At 47.6% G+C, this 16,529-nt stretch overlaps 2 protein-coding genes and 2 non-coding genes across 5 annotated transcripts; 3 read left to right on the forward strand and 1 right to left on the reverse strand.

Moving 5' to 3' along the window:
- Positions 1 to 3,082: 3,082 nt before the first annotated feature.
- ncl (nucleolin) lies at positions 3,083 to 12,499 on the forward strand. Of its 2 annotated transcripts, XM_066647806.1 has the most exons (17): positions 3,083 to 3,238; positions 4,567 to 4,668; positions 4,767 to 4,893; positions 5,146 to 5,256; positions 5,806 to 5,970; positions 6,403 to 6,516; positions 7,091 to 7,234; positions 7,409 to 7,492; positions 7,769 to 7,892; positions 8,039 to 8,175; positions 8,535 to 8,661; positions 9,025 to 9,164; positions 9,401 to 9,533; positions 9,768 to 9,907; positions 9,998 to 10,124; positions 11,178 to 11,461; positions 11,878 to 12,498. In XM_066647806.1, exons 1-17 carry the CDS (start codon positions 3,221 to 3,223, stop codon positions 11,943 to 11,945), a joined length of 2,145 nt encoding a protein of 714 aa, XP_066503903.1. In that variant the 5' UTR covers positions 3,083 to 3,220; the 3' UTR covers positions 11,946 to 12,498. The 2 variants fall into 2 exon arrangements, with proteins under 2 accessions (XP_066503903.1, XP_066503904.1); XM_066647807.1 differs by lacking the exon at positions 5,806 to 5,970 and having other exon boundaries at positions 11,878 to 12,499.
- On the forward strand, positions 6,927 to 6,995 carry LOC136672497 (small nucleolar RNA SNORD82). The gene has a single exon (XR_010795876.1). It is a non-coding gene; the product is annotated as a small nucleolar RNA SNORD82 (small nucleolar RNA).
- Positions 10,835 to 10,965, forward strand: LOC136672496 (small nucleolar RNA SNORA75). The gene has a single exon (XR_010795875.1). It is a non-coding gene; the product is annotated as a small nucleolar RNA SNORA75 (small nucleolar RNA).
- Positions 12,500 to 13,592: 1,093 nt separating the features above from the next.
- On the reverse strand, positions 13,593 to 15,722 carry cart1 (cocaine- and amphetamine-regulated transcript 1). The gene is made up of 3 exons (XM_066648295.1): positions 15,612 to 15,722; positions 15,088 to 15,171; positions 13,593 to 13,700 (listed from the first exon to the last, which is right to left on the reverse strand). Exons 1-3 carry the CDS (start codon positions 15,720 to 15,722, stop codon positions 13,593 to 13,595), a joined length of 303 nt encoding a protein of 100 aa, XP_066504392.1.
- Positions 15,723 to 16,529: the final 807 nt, after the last annotated feature.

The following is a 16,529-nucleotide window of genomic DNA, read 5'->3' on the forward strand; positions in this document are numbered from 1 at the left end:
CAGCACGAGTCGAGAAAAACCTGCGCTCCAGAATGAGAGACTGCATTTCCTGTTGCAGATCACCTGATTGTCCACTAGAGGTCGTGGATAGATTCAAATTGTACCCCCTCTGCTGGCGAGAGAACCACAGTAACACAGTCAATGTGTGCACAGCCCTCTACTGTCCTCACTTTCTGTGAGGGGCTTTTAGAGGAGGATGTCTGCTTCCATTCACCTCCACTGTCCACTGTCCTGACCCGGTAGATTCCTATGAGGCTGTGAATTTGTTGTATTCTTCTTTCTTTATCCTTATGTTCCTTCGTCTTTTCTGTCTCTGCACTCAGTTGTTCTTGAGTTATCAGCCCACAAACATCAGGCACAAACGGCTGCATATCATTAGGAAAATATTTACTCAGAAATGCAGATATATGTAAAGTAGTCCGTACTGTGGAAGCAGACTCACAAACAGAATAATTTAATTTGACCTTTTTCTCAGTAAAACAGGGCTCCAAACAGATGTGTTTAGATTTATTCTAAATCCTTTAGATAATGTCTTAGTCCCTGAGACTGGTTTAAAGTTCCTGAGATTGGTTCTAAGTCCTTGAAATAATCTCTACACTCGTACAGTGTGAAAGTTGGTATAAGTCTCAGAGATTGGTTTAAACCCCCAGAAATTTGATCCCAGAGATGGGTTCTAAGACACTGAAACTGCTTCCAAATCCCTGAGATTAGCTCTAAGCCCATGAGACTGGTCCTAAACCTCTGAGATTGATTCAGTGCTATTGATTCGGTGCAGGAAACCCACGCAGAAACAGGGAGAACACACCACACTCCTCACAGACAGTCACCCGGAGGAAACCCACGCAGACACAGAGAGAACACACCACACTCCTCACAGACAGTCACCCGGAGGAAACCCACGCAGACACAGGGAGAACACACCACACTCCTCACAGACAGTCACCCGGAGGAAACCCACGCAGACACGGGGAGAACACACCACACTCCTCACAGACAGTCACCCGGAGGAAACCCACGCAGACACGGGGAGAACACACCACACTCCTCACAGACAGTCACCCGGAGGAAACCCACGCAGACACGGGGAGAACACACCACACTCCTCACAGACAGTCACCCGGAGGAAACCCACGCAGACACGGGGAGAACACACCACACTCCTCACAGACAGTCACCCGGAGGAAACCCACGCAGACACGGGGAGAACACACCACACTCCTCACAGACAGTCACCCGGAGGAAACCCACGCAGACACGGGGAGAACACACCACACTCCTCACAGACAGTCACCCGGAGGAAACCCACGCAGACACGGGGAGAACACACCACACTCCTCACAGACAGTCACCCGGAGGAAACCCACGCAGACACGGGGAGAACACACCACACTCCTCACAGACAGTCACCCGGAGGAAACCCACGCAGACACGGGGAGAACACACCACACTCCTCACAGACAGTCACCCGGAGGAAACCCACGCAGACACGGGGAGAACACACCACACTCCTCACAGACAGTCACCCGGAGGAAACCCACGCAGACACGGGGAGAACACACCACACTCCTCACAGACAGTCACCCGGAGGAAACCCACGCAGACACGGGGAGAACACACCACACTCCTCACAGACAGTCACCCGGAGGAAACCCACGCAGACACGGGGAGAACACACCACACTCCTCACAGACAGTCACCCGGAGGAAACCCACGCAGACACGGGGAGAACACACCACACTCCTCACAGACAGTCACCCGGAGGAAACCCACGCAGACACGGGGAGAACACACCACACTCCTCACAGACAGTCACCCGGAGGAAACCCACGCAGACACGGGGAGAACACACCACACTCCTCACAGACAGTCACCCGGAGGAAACCCACGCAGACACGGGGAGAACACACCACACTCCTCACAGACAGTCACCCGGAGGAAACCCACGCAGACACGGGGAGAACACACCACACTCCTCACAGACAGTCACCCGGAGGAAACCCACGCAGACACGGGGAGAACACACCACACTCCTCACAGACAGTCACCCGGAGGAAACCCACGCAGACACGGGGAGAACACACCACACTCCTCACAGACAGTCACCCGGAGGAAACCCACGCAGACACGGGGAGAACACACCACACTCCTCACAGACAGTCACCCGGAGGAAACCCACGCAGACACGGGGAGAACACACCACACTCCTTAAACCAAGGAACTATCCTTTTATTGTAGGGTGGTTTCTGGCTCCTCATCCCACCTCTGCTTTTCAGTAAGTTTCACAGCGGTGCATGAACATGCCTTTCAGCCTATTATTTTAGTTTTGAGTTGTTTGAGTGTTGATGAATGTAATCAGAGTCACATTGACATTGACATTAACTGAGCAGAGTCATAATGGTTATTCTTAGTTGGAAGTGTATCTTACTGGTATTTTGAAAAGCACATTTCTAAATCAAAGGGCACTTAAACGTTGGCAGAGATAAGATAATGCTGGCTGTTTTTTAGTGCTGTATATTGCAACAGAAAAACAAAAGCGTCCCAGACCCAGCACATTTCTGGCAAAGACATGGCTGTGCTGTCCATTGCAAACGGTCCAGAAGCGATGTGGTCCTCATGTGGCAAATGAGCCATAATAATGAGGGATGTGGACCACCTGGGGGGTGTCTTGCAATAGTTTTGCACTCTGGATGGTTCCTGTACCTGTACCTGACCTCATTTAATATTTGTGGCTGAATGCTATCAAATCCTTACAGCAATGTTCCATAAATCTTCCCAAAAGGGTATAGACTGTTATCCACCAGATACGAGAGGAAACAGAGCAAATGTCCACAAACATTTGGCCACGTAGTGTTTATTATGTCGAGAGCACACTGTTTTACAGTGTTCCCTGTATCAGTTGGGGGAGGGTTGATAGATTTCTACCCGTTCTCGGACAAGTCCCGCCCTCTTACGCCTCTGATTGGCTCATATCGTCAATATGCCACACGGGGCTTGAACTCTAAGCCAATCGTAGCACAGGAGAGGCGGGACTCGTGCCAGAATACGGGTGTGTTTGTAAATCCCGCGCTGCAGAAAAGCGGCGGAGTGTTGGTTTTCAGTCTCAGTGCTGAGCAGCAGAACCGACTGCAGAGTCCAACACGTGGGAAGAAGAACTCCACAAAATCCAACTTTACAACGTTTAACTTAAGGTTTTCGTGTTATTCCGAAGCAGCGCTCAGCCATGGTGAAGCTTGCGAAGGTAATTTTTTATTGTAAAATTGTTTTTTTTTTTAAATGCTGCTCTAATGTCTTTTTTTTAATATTAGAATTATTTTCCACAGTAAAGCAGCTCATATTTTAAAGGCTTTTTTTTAAACAAAACGTTTTAATTGTGATACGTCTGCGTTTCTAGTGTCGGTGTGAATTAAAATGAGCGCAGAGTTTTAAAATGGAGGTTTTAAGGCCTCCTCCGGTTGAGCTCTAAAACCGAATTCAGGTTCGAATCTTCATGGTTCGGTTATTCGATTGTTTTTTGTAGTTTTGCTTATTTTAAGAAAGCAGTAGCGCCAAATGACTCTCGTTTAAAAGATTTAATGCATTATTAAGAGTCTACTGTGGGTAACGTGCAGTAGTGCGTCTACTAAACGTGGGCTGAGCAGCGCTGTTAGCATTAGCCGTAGCATGTTCCGGGTGATTGTTTATTATTGTTTTTGTTTACCTTATAACTTGTGGTTATTTATTGTCTCTAACATAAACCAGGTCGAAAACTACGTTCTTTTGTGTGTGTGGCTCAGTGTAGCGCGGAACGGACAGTTCGGGTGAGAAACGTGTGTTTATCGTGTCGGCGTTAGCACAGCCGGCTAACAGAGGCCTTCGTTAGTGTGGTGGTTAGCTTAGCGTCGTTAGCGTTAGCACGAGGCCGCAGCTGCGCCCCACGTGGGCTCGACCTCGTCACACGTGGCCCGGGGACGTGACACAGTTTTACAACGTGTTTACGGAATGATTTACGTAGAGTTTGTTTTATACAGAACAACCAGCACGGGATTGGGTTCATATTTAAAGAGTAAATACGTGCGAACATTAGCCGAGGTGTGATAGAGCTGTACAACATTCTTTTATTAAGATATTCGTTGAAGAAATAGTGTATGGATCACTTTCCTTTTAAGAGGGTTCCACAGTTTTAGGTGCTTAGTTTCTGCGTTTGAAGCTCTGGCAGTGGTTCTAGGTCAAATGAGGTAGGTTCTAGTTTGCTGAGAATGTCCTGGGGTTAGTTTTTTATAATCTCATTAACCGTGTTAAGAGCTGCCGTAATGTGAAATATCTACAGCGAGGCACCCCACAATATGGATGTGGTCTATTGCATAGGTCTGGGTCCCTCCCCTCCCACACACACACTTTCAAGTTCAGCTTTTAAATCACAGGGGCCCCAGTGTTAAACTTCTCTCTCAGGGACAGACCAATCAGAGTCAGTGATTTATCTGAAGTGTAATATTATGGGATGTGATTTATAGTTCATATGCTCATTGAAAGCTCCAGCTTTTGAACACAGGAGCGGGTGCGTTATTAATGATCTCTGAATGTTTACAGGCGGCGAAAAGCGAAGTGCCCCCCAAGAAAAAAGCCCCTCCGCCTCCTAAAGAGGTCGAGGAGTCCAGTGAAGAGGATGACAGCGATGAGGAGGAGGAAGAGGTGAGGCTCCGTTTGAGGGATACTTTCCTTTTGTGTATATTTCTTATTAACGTTAACGGAGAAGCGACGACTGCAGTGACACGTTCCTCTTTATTCAGGCACCACCCCCCAAAGCTGTGGCTAAGAAGCCCACACCGGCGAAGGCAGTGAAAAACGGAAAAGTCGTTGCCAAGGAAGAGAGCGAAGAGGAAGATGATGACGACGATGATGATGATGATGAGTCTGGTGGGTGCCTCTTGAATATTAGTTTTTATAAATTTGTTGTGGAATGGTACGATGTTAACATCATTTAATGAAAATGATAAATTCACGCATGGAGGGTCACTCAGAGGAGCACAGCTTTACACCGCTCTAGCCCACTTTTGGTGTTTAATATTTACACTACACTCGTACACTTCGTCCAGAGCGGCCTTGTGAACGCATCTCAGTAGAGAGTCTGGTGTCCAATAACGTCTGGAACTGTTTTCCCGACTTTAGAAGAGGAAGCACCACCTAAAGCAGCCACACCAGCGAAAGCAACCCCAGCCAAGAAGGCGACCCCTGCAGAAGAAGAGGACAGTGATGAAGACGATGAGGATGAAGAGTCTGGTATGTAACGTTTAAACTGCAGATGCTCAGCCCTCGTAAAAATGTCCAAGATCATTTTTTTATAGTGGAGTTATCTCTGCTCTGTAGACGTCTTCCAGTTTGTGCAGAGAACAGACTGTGATTAGAGCTGTCTCTGACCAACCTCCATTTGTTGTTGGGTTTTGAAATATCAGAGACACTCGGTACACGCACACAGAGCGGTGTAAACACACACGGCAGGTGCAGGAGCTCTTTATATTGAATATATAAATAGATAATTATTAAAACATGATGGAACAATTATTACTTGCTCGAAGCTGCTTTGCTGTGTTCTCAATGAAGTGCTGCACTCACAGCACCTTCTAGAAACCGTTATATCATTTAATTGACCTACAATTAAAACAGATGTATGAATGCAGAAGAAAAGGCTTGTCCTGAGACAGCCAGTGATAAAAATAATCAGTGTTGGCTTCTCCAATTTTCTTATCAGTTATTGTATCGGCCCCGCCCCAAAAAATAGGTGCCATCCTAATTACATTTTGCTGTAAATGTGCTTGTTTGATTCTACAGAGGAGGAACCTCCTGCTCCAAAGAAAGCTGCCACACCTGCTAAAGCCGCTTCAGCTAAAGCTACGCCTGCTAAAGCTACTCCAGCTAAGGCTACACCCGCCAAAGCTACACCACAGACAAAAGCTGCCCCGGCAGAAGAGTCAGATGAGGACGATGATGATGAAGGTCCGAAATGATTCTTAATTTCTGGATCTGTCACACTTTCTTTTGTGCGTGACTCTGTTTTGGGGTCGTGTGCTTCTCTGGCTTCACTCCTGAGTTTTAATCGCCTGCCTTCCCTCTTTCACCTAATTGTGTTTCTCTGGTGCTTTTAGTCCCTTCCATATGCATGTGTCTTGTTCCTAACCGCAGTGCTCTGGCTGTAGTCCTGTCTGTAACCATCACGTTCATAAAGTGCCCTGCTTCTCTGCTTAATCCTGTCCACACACACCTCATTAAACTGAAGTTCCTATAACACGGGCGTTAATAAATGTTCACTAAAGAGAGAAACCAGTCTGAACAGTGCTTTCCCGGCTTCTGTTCAGCAAAATTGGAGCTTTGAGGGCGATACGACAACAGTTTAAAGGGTTGTTCTTATTCTGATTGGTTTGGAAATAGACGAGTCAGAGGAGGAGGAAGCCCCACCCCCAAAGAAGACCACACCCGCAAAACCTGCAGCTAAGGCCGCCGCCAAGGAGGAGTCAGAGGAGGAAGATGATGATGACGAGGATGGTGTGTTTATACGTTTTCTTTTAGTGTTCCCACTGCAGTAATAACGACACCTAGTGGCCTGGTTGTGATCCCTCTTTCACACAAACGCACAGAGACTTGTCTGGATGTTACCCAGAGAAGCTGTGTATGTTTGTACCTGAAAATCTTAAAGCTAAAACCTTAAAGGGGCTTCAGATTCATAATTGATTCCCTTGTATACGGAGCTTAAACTGATTCAATACCCTTTTTATTGGAAACTTTTTAAAATGAACTACTTTAAATGCTCCTGCACCTTTTGATGCTGCATGTTGTGGCTGTAATCATCAGATCTACCTTTGATGAATGACATGGCCTCTATTTAAACAGTAGTGCTGCTGGTGTGAACGCAGGGTTAATCTAGAACCCGTCAGTGACATGGTCCAGAGTCTCTGTGCACAGATGATGAACCTTTTAGGGACTTAATACTGAAACTATTTGCTGAGTCGTGTGGTCTGATGTGCTCTGTTCCTCCTTTTTGAGCTCCATTGTCACTGAAGACACCCCCCCCCCCCCAATTTAAAGATCCAATTATATTCATTATTTATTTTTCCACTAGATTCTGAAGAGGAGGAGGAGATGGACACCACACCAGCTCCCGCCAAAGCAGTAAAGAAAGCTGGGATGGTGAAAGCCAAGGAGGAAGAGGACGACGAGGATGATGAGGAGGAGGATGATGACGATGAGGAGGAGGATGAGGAAGGTAAATATGCTGCGGGGGGAGGAGAGGAAAAGGACTCGGGGTTTTGATGTGCAGAGAGATGCTGCAGCTCTGTTGGTGAATGGAGAGAATGCACACAGTCGAAGGCACTTTTCAAACTGTCCACTTTGAGCCAAAACATTCCTCGGTACTGAGCTTCTATTCCCCCTTTTGCAGGTGCTCCAGTGACGGCAGGGAAGAGGAAAGCCGAGGAAAAGAAGGGAACACCTCCGGCCAAGAAACCCAAGTCTGATGGAGAGAGTAAGGCTTCTCCTCTTTTCTAACACCCTTTTAAACACATCTTGTGCTTCTGTCACCTGCAAGAAGCCCTTTTATGTTTTGGTGGTTGACTTTCTACTCCTTCAGTGTGGGACTGACCACAGCGTTAAGCTTTTTACTGTGAATGATGATCAACAAGGGACTTAATTCTGACGAGTGATGTCACCTTTATTCATTTCTGACCCATGGTACAGTTCTGTTATTGTTTGCGTTCCTTCTCTGACACTGGCTTCTGACCTTGAGATTTTTGTTCCTCAGATTTCAGTCTCTTTGTGGGGAATCTGAATGCAGACAAAGGTTTTGATGAGCTCAAGGAAGCCATTGCCAAGTTCTTCAAGAAGGAGAGCCTTGTGATTCAGGACGTCCGGCTCGGAGGGTCCAAGTGAGTCTGTTTGGGTTGATGTGTGGATGGGTGTGTGGTTTCAGTGCGTTCAGACGCTCTGGTTAAGAAATCTAGTCATTTTTAAATGCTTTAACTTTTCTTGAGTGTTGTAATTTCTCATGATGGAATCATCTGTCTGTCTGCAGGAAGTTCGGTTACGTGGACTTTGCCTCCGAAGAGGAGCTGCTGAAAGCTCTGGCTCTGAACGGGAAGAAGTGCATGGGCCAGCCTCTGAAACTGGACAGAGCAAGAAGCAAGGAGAACTCTCAGGAAAACAGAAAAGGTGAGTGGTCCTGATGATTTAGATGCTTTAAAAGGTTAAGAGGGAGGTCCACTCTTTACTGTGTGTTTCTGTACAATTCACTGGGGGGTGTGAACCATGCGCCGGTCCTGGAGACCTTTCAACCCCAACCCTGCTTTTCATATCTTCAGACTTTTGAAAAATGTAATTGTGCAGAAACAGAGTGGACTTCCCTGTTGTGTTTTTGCTCAAACGTGATGACACTTTCTTATTCGGCCTGAAACAACAGTGTGGGTCTGAAAAGATAGTCAAGTGCTGATTTCGCAGCTCTGCGTCACTAAACTAATGTCTTGGTCAAAGCCCCTGGAGCCTGACCTGAGTGTTGTTTGTGTTTGATGCAGAGAAAGACGCTCGGACGCTGTTTGTGAAGAACCTGCCGTACTCCATCACCCAGGACGAGCTGAAGGAGATCTTTGACCAGGCGGTAGACATCAGGATACCCATGGGTCACAACGGCTCCAGTAAAGGGTGAGGAAATGAGGTTTAACCTGAGACCTTTTGACCAGTCTGATAGACACCAGCAGACACTCGCCTCAACTTTAATTCCTGCAGCCCCTGAATGTTTATATCTCTCTTAAATGTTGTACTTGCCACACCCTGGTGGCCAAGGAGATCACAAAGGGCTGGGGTCTTATCCCAAGCACCCAATTACAGTTAAACCCAAAATTGACCATTTATTTGAATAATGGGGCATTGAGGTTCTTAACCGATGAGTGCAAGTCTGGAGAAATGAGCCTCTTGGTCGGAGCATGTTCCTTCTAGTGCTTCCCCAGGTTTTGAAACAGTTTGTCCGTGTTTAATGACTAATGGATGGTTTTTGTTTCCGTTCAGAATCGCGTACATCGAGTTCAAGACAGAGGCGATCGCAGAGCAGATGCTGGGCGAGGCGCAGGGCGCTGACGTTCAGGGACGGTCCATAATGGTCGACTACACCGGCGCAAAGAGCCAGCAGCAAGGAGGACGAGGGCAATGTGAGAACACTTTAAACAGTAAACACACACACGTTCAACGGGAGGTGGCTCTCAAAGCTGGGTTTGGGGTATTAATGTCCGAACCCTGACCAGAGAGGATGAAAACTTACACTCACCTGAAACTCCGTGTGGTTCCTCAAGATAGTCAAGTACTGATCTGGTCCAGGGGTCAGGCTGGGGTTATTCGGGTTCAAAAAGCCTGGGGCTAACACTTTTTTTTCTCTCTCTGTCTCTAGCTTTTGGAGCTCCTGCAGGAAAAGTACTTGTTGTAAATAACTTGGCATTCAGTGCTACAGAAGATACCCTCCAGAGTGTGTTTGAGAAGGCGGTGTCCATCAGAATACCACAGAACAACGGTCGGCCCAAGGGGTGAGTTACATGGCTTTTTTACTTGTTGTTCTTGTGAAAGACAATTACATTTATCACTGGGTCATTGTCATAGAGTGACATCAGCAGCTCTTTGGGGAAGTACATACACTCTGTAAAACGGCTGTGTATTGAAACAAACGCACTAGAACACACACTAATTCAGTACACACACCTGAAGTGGTGTGGGGTCGCCCCCTGGTGGAAAACAAATAAGAAACATGTCTTTATTCTCAGCTTCGCCTTTGTGGAGTTCGAGAGCACAGACGATGCAAAGGATGCGCTGGAGTCCTTCAACAACACAGACGTGGAGGGCAGAACCATTCGGCTGGAGTACAGTCAGAGCAGAGACGGCAGCGGAGGCAGGGGCTCTTCAGGTGAGACCTCTCTCAGAGCTGCACTCTTAAGCTTCAGAAGGAAACACTGATTTTTCTTGGTTTTAATTTTGAATATTTGTTTTCTCGCAGGTCCCACCAAAACCCTGTTTGTTAAAGGGCTGTCAGAGGAGACGACGGAGCATACGCTGAAGGACTGTTTCGAAACAGCCGTCGCCGCCAGAGTCGCCATGGACAAAGAAACAGGCGCCTCTAAAGGGTAAAGGGATAGAGTTTAATGACTTGTAGTTGCAGTTGACTTTACTGCATTTCCATAAGCAGCGGTCTGATTGGCTGTTATTGCTGGAGGGTGGGGCTTTGTCCGTAAACAGAATCCATGTTTAGCGTCATGAGAATTTCAACCCGTAATCATTCCCTTCTTATTAAAGTTTTTGGTTTTAGCTCACACAAGTCTCGTAGGTAGGAGCCCTACCCTCTGTCACTCTGGAGTCACAGCTCTCATCGTCATGCACAGATCTGATTGGCCGAGTAGCCTCGATTATACAGAAACACATGATTGGTCTGAGTTTCCTGGAGCGCTAAACCTGAACCACACGCTTCTAAACAGCTTAATGTATTAGTTACTGGTCCGGTCAGGGTAGCGTCTGGACCAGGACCACAGTCCGCCTCTTTGTGACCCCTGATGTAGGCTAAAAAATGCAGCCTTAACTGACCTTCTGCTCTAGACCTCAGACACCAACTAGGAGCCGCTACAAGTGGAAAATATTTAAACTTGTGTCAATTTAACAGTACATTCAGAGACTTGTTCCATTAATTTAATAAGTGGCATTAAGCAAGTCTCTATTTTTCCATCCGTTTTAAATTGGAGGGTAGGTGCAAATCTTAACCCTGAAGGAGGATCCTTCTCCACAGCACCAAGTCAAAAACAGAGCACGGCTGAGTTTTATAAAAGTGATCCTACGCCTGTCTGTCTTCTCATGAGCTCCTCTCTGTCTCACCTGTGGCAGTGCATGGATTCGCACGAGAAGTAGATCAACACTCTCATTTAAACCGGTCTCTCCACTGCAGTGGGAGTGGCCTATGTCTGATGTGATACACCTCACTGTAACCTAAGAGTACTGTGCCCTTCTATAAAAATAATATTCGCAAAAATGTGTTCATAAAGACTTAGATTTAAGGCAAATACCCGCGAATTACAGCAGAAATCTAATTTAACGGATCGGATTTGGTGCTGTATAAACGCGAGGGCCCTGCTCCGGTCACTGAATAAACGTTTTAAACACATCTCTAACCGGTGTGATCTCTGTTCCAGGTTTGGGTTCGTAGACTTCGACAGCGAGGAGGACTGTAAAGCCGCGAAGGAGGCAATGGACAACGGAGAGGTGGACGGAAACAGAGTGACGCTGGATTACGCCCGGCCGAAGGGAGAGGGAGGACGCTCCGGCGGCCGCGGAGGGTTCGGAGGAAGAGGTGGAGGATTCGGAGGAGGCAGAGGAGGGTTCGGAGGCAGAGGAGGGTTCGGAGGTAGAGGAGGCGGAGGAGGATTCAGGGGAGGAAGAGGAGGAAACCGTGGAGGAGGACGAGGAGGATTCAGAGGTAAAGCCGAGATTCTAACTCACTTTTGCTGCTTTGTAGCATGTGTGAAGTTAGCAGTCAATTAAGACACGGTTCTGGTTCTAAATGAAACATCTGTGACCTGCTTTGGTCCGAGCCCCACAGCAGTGTTCTCCCCCTGTGTAAACAGCCCCTGTTCAGAACGCCCGCTTTCAGCACCTGTTCCTTTAAATGATAATGAGCCGCTCGCTGTTCACCCCGACCCCGAGCGCACAGCAGTGACGAACAGTCCAGTGCTTTGATTGGACAGACTCAGACGAGGGGGCGGGGCAGTTATATCAAGTGCATAGGTTTTTAGAAGTGGAGCTAAATCACCCGCCTTGTTTGTGGGTGAATGGAGGGGAGGGGTGACTTATTAACTGTTTAAATGCTGATCTTTCTTGTCTCGTTTCTTTCAGGGGGCAGAGGTGGTGGCGGCGGAGGATTTGCAAAGCCACAAGGAAAGAAGATCAAATTCGACGATTAAAGTGGTGTTTTTTGTATCTGTTTGAACGGACTGTTTTCTTCCTGTGCGTCTTCTCTGACGGAGCCTTTTGGACATTCCAGAAAGCGTTGAGTGCTTGGTTCCGGTCCGGATGTTTCTGGCTTTTGCCGCCTCCTGTTTAAGATGTCCCTCTGCATCCTTTGCGCATCTTCATGTTTTTCCCTTTTGAGGGAGAAGTTGAAATGTGAATATCGTGAAATAATGCTCTGTTGGTTTAGATACGGCTTGTTTTTGTTTTATCCTCCTCCTCGTTTTTGTTAAAGAATCCTTAAATGGTTATTATTTTTAGTTTGCTTTAGCTGTGTGTTTTACCTTAAATGTACAAAGCCTATTGTAATGAAATGATTAAATTTTACCCACTGTTCTGGGTATTTAGGACCTGGTGTACTGTCTGTCTCTGAACATCCTCTGAAGGTAACGTCTGGTTTATGAACGTGGAACGACACCAATTTTACCTTTTAATTTCAGTGTTTTTCATCGTGTTGGAAAAGAAAGCGAAGCTCATTTTGAATAAACGAAACGATTTGTAAATTAGTGTGGGTCCTGTTTGTTTTTGTAAGTCACAAACCAGTGCATCCACGGAAGATGATGTAGTTCTGAATGTTTCTGCACTGCTTTCATTCAGCAGCAGGGGTTTACTGTAAACTGTCACTTCATTTCAAGGTGATTTTGGGGGTGGGGGGGGGGGGTAGATTACTCAAGTGTTGAATTAAAAGCAGTTTCTTTCTCCTTATTTGAATCAATCTGGAATTCCACCTTAAATCTCTCTGCTGCCTGAAATACTCTTTAACGCCTGAAGCTGTTGTGCCAGTTAAAGGTGGGACGCTGTATTTAATTTTTAATGGAAGCGGTGGGCCCTCTTCAGGGTTCTGTTCAAGGTTTATTCACTTAATTATTCGTTCATCAGAAGTGTCTTTGGCTGCAAGACAGGCACCCGTCCTGCAGAGGGCACCACCCAGACAGGACATGGGGTGCTTTTTGTTGTGTTTTTTTTTTTTTTTTTCCTCTAACACTACTCAGCTCTCCTCCTCCACCAGGTGAATCAGGTCCTGGTTCTGGACCCGGGTTCTTGTTTAGTGGCTGTTCTCTCGTGGTTCAGAGCGAGTCGAGTAGGGACTAAACCGTGGCGTGTAAACCTTGCAGAGCGCTGATCGTCCAGAGAGAGTCGTCACTCTACGCCACGCAACGCAGACGACCAGCACCAACTCTCCAGCTACAGCAGAGATCACGTTTGTTTTTATCCGACTCACGACGGCTGTTTCCAAAGCACGCTTTTCCTGTTAGAGACGGGCTTTTGAGATGTTGCGTGGGGAAATGGGAGAGAAAAACCAAACAGTACGTACCACACTGGAAAAGCACCATAAATGAAGACCTCTCGTTTGGGCTTATGTCCCACCAATTCTGACCCTGTTTAAGTTCTGAGTGGGAATCTCCTGAGCTACTGCTTCAGCATCAAACCCGTATCTCTGTCTCCATCTAGTGATGGAGTCCCGGCAGTTTTAGTTTCACTGAGCCCCACACAGACCAACGGCAGCAGATGTCCACTGAGAGACTGGTGTATGTATAAAATGCATTTATTTATGGTTACAGATATCTACAGTGGTTCCAACAGGAGAAGCGTCCTCCATTTCACAAACACTGGAGAGCGGAGAAGCTGCAGGCGGTTCCCTCAGGACAGGTGCAGACTTTCCCGAACCGAGCGCCTTTCCGCACGGCGCACTGCTCCCCGGCCTCACACTGAGGAAAACAGTTTACAACATCAGTGTAAACACATTAACGTTTGTATTTATCTCTCTCTGTTTCTGTCTGAACATAGCCTTCACATTAACATCTAAATATCGTCCTAATTATTTTAGACACGTTGTAGTGGTCCATTTGCTCCGTACAGATACGATGTTGTTCAGACAAAGACCATGTTATGGTTTATGGCATGTGTACGTCACCTTTTCCTCAACACACCCAGCTTTTTATTCCCTCTCCAAATCCAGCAGCAATCTCCACCATCTACAGAGTGTCTATGGAGTGATGATGATGGAGGACAGTGGACATTTCAGCTCTATCAGTGTGTGTCCCTCACAGCGTCCTGTACGTCCCTCTCCACCAGGACTGAGTTTAAACACCACCCCCTTCTCCACACTACACTCAGACACCAGCCCTGTGTCCCCCACCGTCTACTGTCCACTGTCGTCCACTGTCCACTGTCCCTCCACCGTCTACTGTCCCCCTCTGTCCGTCCACTGTCCACTGTCCCCCCACCGTCTACTGTCCTCCACCGTCTACTGTCCACTACCGCCTACTGTCCCCCTCTGTCCACTGTCCCCCACCGTCCACTGTCCTCCACCGTCTACTGTCCGCTACTGTCCACTACCGCCTACTGTCCCCCTCTGTCCACCGTCTACTGTCCCCCAACATCTACTGTCCCCCACCGTCCACTGTCCCCCACTGTCCACTGTCCCCCCACCGTCTACTGTCCTCCACCGTCTACTGTCCACTATTGCCTACTGTCCCCCTCTGTCCACTGTCCCCCACCGTCTACTGTCCACTGTCCCCCACCGTCCACTGTCCTCCACCGTCTACTGTCCGCTACTGTCCACTACCGCCTACTGTCCCCCTCTGTCCACCGTCTACTGTCCTCCACCGTCTACTGTCCACTATTGCCTACTGTCCCCCTCTGTCCACTGTCCCCCACCGTCTACTGTCCACCCACTGTCTACTGTCCACTGTCCCCCACCGTCCACTGTCCTCCACCGTCTACTGTCCTCACTTTCTGTGAAGGGCTTTTAGAGGAGGACGTCTGGCTCCATTCACCTCCACTGTCCCCTGCTCTGAGTCGCACTGAAACACTCCCCATCACTGTTTTTACTGCTCACCCAGAGGATTGTAAAGAAAGTTTGGGGAATGGGTGGAGTTTCCCTTTGATAATTATTTACGAAGCTGCTATGATTCTGATATCACTGTGGATTCTTAGTTATTTGTGAATATAGTAAACACAGGTTACAAATGCATTTTAATAGTTTGTCGCTATCCAAATAAAAACGTAGTGTCTCCATCCTGTGTTTGACTGTGTGTAAATGTCACGATGCATCGCTCAGTGGAAATCTCAGTAAGAATCTGTCGGACTCACAGAGGAGACCCAGCCCAGCCTCTTCTCCGTGGAGGGGATTTGTTTGTTCCTCAGTTTCTCGAGAACCTCCTGAAGAGCATCGATCTGAAAAACAGGATTTAAAGAACATTTGATTTTAACAAAACCTTCCAGCATTTTCTCTCCTGACACTGACCTTTCATTTACTTTCAAAAGTGTTACAGCCGATCTGTTGCTCCATCTGTTGCTCTGCATACTTTGTTACCCCCCCTTCCCCCTGTCCTTCAGCGCTCAGGACGTGGTGGTGGTGTGTTAGTGTGTGTTGTGCTGGTGTAGAGTGGATCAGACACAGCAGTGCTGCTGGAGTTTTTAAACCCCTCACTGAGAACAGTCCACCAGACAACAGCATCCTGAGTGGACACAGGGTTAAAACTCAAGCAGCACTGCTGTGTCTGATCCTCTAATACCAGTGGTACCTATGTGTTTAAAAACAGGGAGAAGTGGGGTAAAAAAGTATGCAGCAGATGGATTAAATATTAAACAGGAACTGTCTGTGAGACTCTTACCAGCTCTTTCTCCTCTTCCACAGAACGGACCTCCACCAAGTCATCGGCGCTGAGGGTCCAGACCAAGACGGAGCAGGTGAGGGTGAGCAGCAGCAGGCGTTGGGTCACCATGGCAAACACAGTCCAGGTTCGGTTTAACAGCAGCAGGGTTTAAACAGAGTCGGGATGCAACGTCTGGTGCGAACCGTGATCCCCGGCTTTTATAGGCCTCTGTGTGACTTCAGATCATTACGCTTTCATAGGAAGGTCCAGAACTGGGTTAAACGGACCAGGCCGGGGTTCTGACCTCATCTGGACACATCCTGCCACTGGACAAACACCAGTGAGCCATTTTCAGAACACCAACGCATTCATGTACACCTTTCATTCATCCTCTTTAACCTCGGGACGTCAGCGCCGCGAGACCAGTCTGACCCCTGCAGGTCAAACACGACCTTTCAATTTCAAGCTCAGCTCTCAGCGACCCACCCCCCGCGTTTCACAGGGGGTTTATTTCCGTTTCTGATCAGATTCATTACCGGCAGCTCACCTCATGGTGGCAGCGTACCGCCCTTTGAAACTGTGCTGTTCTGTGGTCAGATTCATGTCCATATAAGGACATCTTGGAAATGCTTTTTCTGAGAGAATAGAAGCAACTACCACTAACCCAACACCTGACTCTCAACACACTTGGAGGAGAACACTATCCGTTGGTTCTGTTCACTCATCTCAGAGAGTTTCTTTCTTTCATTGTCTGTAACCCATATCCAGTTCAGGGCGGCGGTGGGTCCGGAGCCTACCCAGAATCACTGGACGCAATGCTGGAGCAGACCCTGGAGGGGGCACCAGTCCTTCACAGGGCAACACACACTCACACATTCACTCATACACTCACACCTACAGACATTTTTTATTCTTCAATCCATCTACCAACGTGTT

This window comes from Hoplias malabaricus, chromosome 16 (genome assembly GCF_029633855.1).
Source record: "Hoplias malabaricus isolate fHopMal1 chromosome 16, fHopMal1.hap1, whole genome shotgun sequence".
In the NCBI taxonomy this organism is placed as follows: Eukaryota; Metazoa; Chordata; class Actinopteri; order Characiformes; family Erythrinidae; genus Hoplias; species Hoplias malabaricus.

Excerpts from the sequence above, each read along its gene's own strand:
- cart1 (XM_066648295.1), bottom strand. The coding sequence starts at position 15,722 with ATGGTGACCCAACGCCTGCTGCTGCTCACCCTCACCTGCTCCGTCTTG. Across the intron at positions 15,172-15,611 it reads TGGAAGAGGAGAAAGAGCTG|ATCGATGCTCTTCAGGAGGT; the intron begins GTAAGAGTCTCA and ends CCTGTTTTTCAG. Across the intron at positions 13,701-15,087 it reads GGCTGGGCTGGGTCTCCTCT|TGTGAGGCCGGGGAGCAGTG; the intron begins GTGAGTCCGACA and ends TGTTTTCCTCAG.
- ncl (XM_066647806.1), top strand. Across the intron at positions 7,235-7,408 it reads TGAGGAGGAGGATGAGGAAG|GTGCTCCAGTGACGGCAGGG; the intron begins GTAAATATGCTG and ends CCCCTTTTGCAG. Across the intron at positions 7,893-8,038 it reads GTCCGGCTCGGAGGGTCCAA|GAAGTTCGGTTACGTGGACT; the intron begins GTGAGTCTGTTT and ends GTCTGTCTGCAG.